Source organism: Pipistrellus hanaki (genome assembly GCF_964339955.1).
Source record: "Pipistrellus hanaki genome assembly, chromosome: X".
NCBI lineage: Eukaryota > Metazoa > Chordata > Mammalia > Chiroptera > Vespertilionidae > Pipistrellus > Pipistrellus hanaki.
In genome coordinates this window covers 74,906,814-74,909,920 of record NC_140524.1, presented here as the reverse complement: position 1 = coordinate 74,909,920, position 3,107 = coordinate 74,906,814, and the positions used below count along the sequence as shown (strand labels likewise).

Sequence of the window (3,107 nt, the reverse complement as noted above, 5' to 3'; positions counted from 1 at the left end):
GATAGGGAAGACAGAACTTTTCTCTTTGAGGGGAAAGGGCCAGAGGTGGGCTAAACCTCACTTGTTCAGCCTTTCATAAACCCTCCACAGCCACCGCCCCCACCCGTACCCTAGAGGGACTTAACCAGGAAGCACAGATGGAAAACTATGGACTAGATGTTTCTCTGCAGTTCCACAGGTATGCACAATAATAATTATACATGCATCCATGCCCACTTTGTTCTTTAGTCCTCCCCTCTCGCCCCCACATCTTTATCCTTATATAATAAAAGGCTAATATGCAAATTGTCCCCTCCAGAGTTTGACTGACCAGGAGTTAGACTCCTTGCTATGATGTGTGCTGACCACCAGGGGGCGGTGCAGAATGAAGGAAGGCCCCGGCTGGCAGCTGGAAGGCCCTGATCTGCCCTGATCACAGACTAGGCCTAGGGACCCTACTCATGCACTAATTTCATGCACTGGGCCTCTAGTTAGGATATAATTGACATTTAATATAATGTAAATTTAAGATGTATCATGTGATGATTTGATGCATGTATTTACTCTGAAATGTTTACCAAGATCAGGATAATTAACACATGTGAAACTTCACACAATTTCTATTTCGTTGTTGTTGTCATGTTGAGAACACTAAACCTGTACTCTCAGTGCAGCTTTCCAGTATACCGAGCAATATCGTTAACTAAGTCACCATGCTGTAGATTAGGCACCTTTTGACCAACATCTCCCCATTTCCCCCACCCTCTAGCCTCTCATGGTCCATTTCCTTTTAAACACTTAAATGGTATTAGGTCAAATCCAGGAAAAGAAAAAAATACAGAGGAGGCAAATTCTGTTTCCAGAGAGCCAAATTGTCTCGCTCGTCATGATGTTTTGCTCAGTTTTTCTGTGCTTTGCCTCAGAGAGTACCTAAGCGTTACGTGTATGTAGGTGGCCCTCCAGACTTACTGCTCAAATGCAGGGTGGGGAGGGGTGGCGGAAAAGAGAGTGATGGGGCCATTTCTAATGCTTTAGAATATCCCGAGAAGTTCAATCCATAAGTCCAGAATTAGTCTTAACTTTGCAACTTGTAAAAAGAGTGAGAGATATGTTTGCTAAAATTAGTTCTGATAAAAGGACTGAAAGGACTGTCTCCGTATAAGTATGTGATGGCAGGCTTTAAAAAAAAAAAAAAATTCAGACAACAGCAACAACAGATAAAATGAACGTGAAATGATTTATTGAGGAAATGACCAGTTAAGTAGTAATATCACACAATGTCAGGTAATCTTCAACATCAGATCATCTTTGTTTTTGCATTAGAAAGAACATTTGTAAGTGCTCCATCTAATTCACTTGGGGATTTAGAATCATAGTTGTGATCCTGGTCAGATACATTCTTTTATGTATGGATAAAATGGATAATAGCTGTGTGTGTGTGTTTTGTGTGAGTGTGTGTGTGTTTGTGTGAGTGTGTGTGTGGTTGGGGGGGGGGTGTGCATGTGTGTAGAGAAACCGCCAAGGCAGATGGTAAGAGGGAGTTCAGAAATACACAGATCTTGAGACCTTGGTGAAGGGCTGTGTCTTTTTCTCAGGGCATAAATCTAGCAGTCAATATGGATGTTTGGACTGTGTGGCGCCAAAGGGCAGCTCAAGAGGACATCACCTGCAGCCCAGGCCAGGGAGTCCCTGGGAGGGAGCAGGAGTGTCACTGGGCCTGTGCAGCAGAGGTGGCATCTGCAACTGCGGCATCCTCCTCTGAGGCGCTGCTCTGATTGGCATCACAAGCGGGTTTTGCAGCAGGGCCCTTCCTGGTCTCCTCCTCTCCTCCTTCAGGGCTCTGGTCCTGGGCACCAGGCGGCTGCTGTGGGCCTTGGAGGGGGTTGTTGGGGCTGCGGGCTGCAGAGCCAGCATCGCTCCCGCTCTCCTTGTTTTCTGCCCCCATCTGCTCAGAGGACTTTGTGCCAGGGGCAATGCCTCGGCCCCTAGGGCGACTCAAGCGGTAGCTAGGGCCAGGTCCACGGCGTGGTGGTGAACTCTCGGGCCTGGCGGCTGGGGCAGGCGGCGGGGCAGCCCGCGGGCCACTGGCGGGAGCGAAGGTGGAAGGGCGGCGGGTCACAGCCCTGGCCCTGCGGAAGGGCGGGAAGCGCCTGAGCCTTTGGTCTTGGGGGCGGCGGGGCAGGCGGCGCCTCTGGCCCTGGGCTAGGGCCAAGTCTTCTCTGGTGCACTGGTAGTGGTAGTCATAGCAGCCGTAGTAGCCGAAGTACTGGTAGTAGTCGAAGAAGTCGTAGAAGTAGTCGTAGTTGAAGTGGTAGGCGTAGTCGTAGCCATAGATGCCCCCCTCAGGGCCCTTGGCACTGTGCTGCTGTGGCGCGCGATGGCGGGCGTGGAAGCCGTGGCGAAAGCGGGGCCGGTTGGCAGCGAAGCGGCTGCCCTCCACCCGGGTGCCGCCTGGCCCCGTCACGTTCGCAGCCTCGATGCCCTGCTTGCCCTGCACCACGTCGAACTCCACGGTCTCGCCTTCGCCCACGCTGCGCTGGTACTTGTGGGGGTTGTTCCGGCTGATGGCCGTCTGGTGGACGAACACGTCTTCCCCGGTGTCGTGCCTGCTGATGAAGCCGTACCCGTTCTTCACATTGAACCACTTGACGGATCCACTCACCCTCTCCGCGATGACTTTCTTGAGCGCCTTGTCCTTGGTGCCAGCGGCCTCGGTGGCCTCGGGGACGGAGTCTCCGCTGGCGTGGCTGGTGACTAGGGCTTGGGCGGAATCTCCGCTTCCCAAGGACGACAGATCTTTCTGCCCAGCTTCCGGGCAGACGGCTTTTGGGGAGACGGTTTGGGGGGAGACGGCTTGGGGGGAGACGGAGGCGGCCACCTCCGTGAGGGTGGCCTCTCCTGCCTCACTCATGAGGCCTTCCTTTCTCTTCCTGCTCCTACAGTCCCAGGGAAACCTGCTCCTAGGTAGAGTTGGGCAGGCGGGGTGGGAGTGGGGGACGGGTGCTGGAGGCGGGAGCCTTGCTCTGGGGGGGTCTCTGTCAGGGCGGAGGCCCCTCTCTCTGGCTTGGCACTGAGGCTCTTGGGAGAGGTCTGTAGCTTCTCCTAGGAAACGGGACCGGATGATCCGG

At 53.4% G+C, this 3,107-nt stretch overlaps 1 protein-coding gene across 1 annotated transcript; it reads right to left on the bottom strand.

The window, feature by feature from the left end:
* Positions 1–1,687: 1,687 nt before the first annotated feature.
* On the bottom strand, positions 1,688–2,890 carry LOC311614850 (uncharacterized protein; the record flags this gene model as incomplete). The annotated part of the gene is made up of 1 exon (XM_084869963.1): positions 1,688–2,890. One exon carries the CDS (start codon positions 2,888–2,890, stop codon positions 1,688–1,690), a length of 1,203 nt encoding a protein of 400 aa, XP_084726089.1.
* Positions 2,891–3,107: the final 217 nt, after the last annotated feature.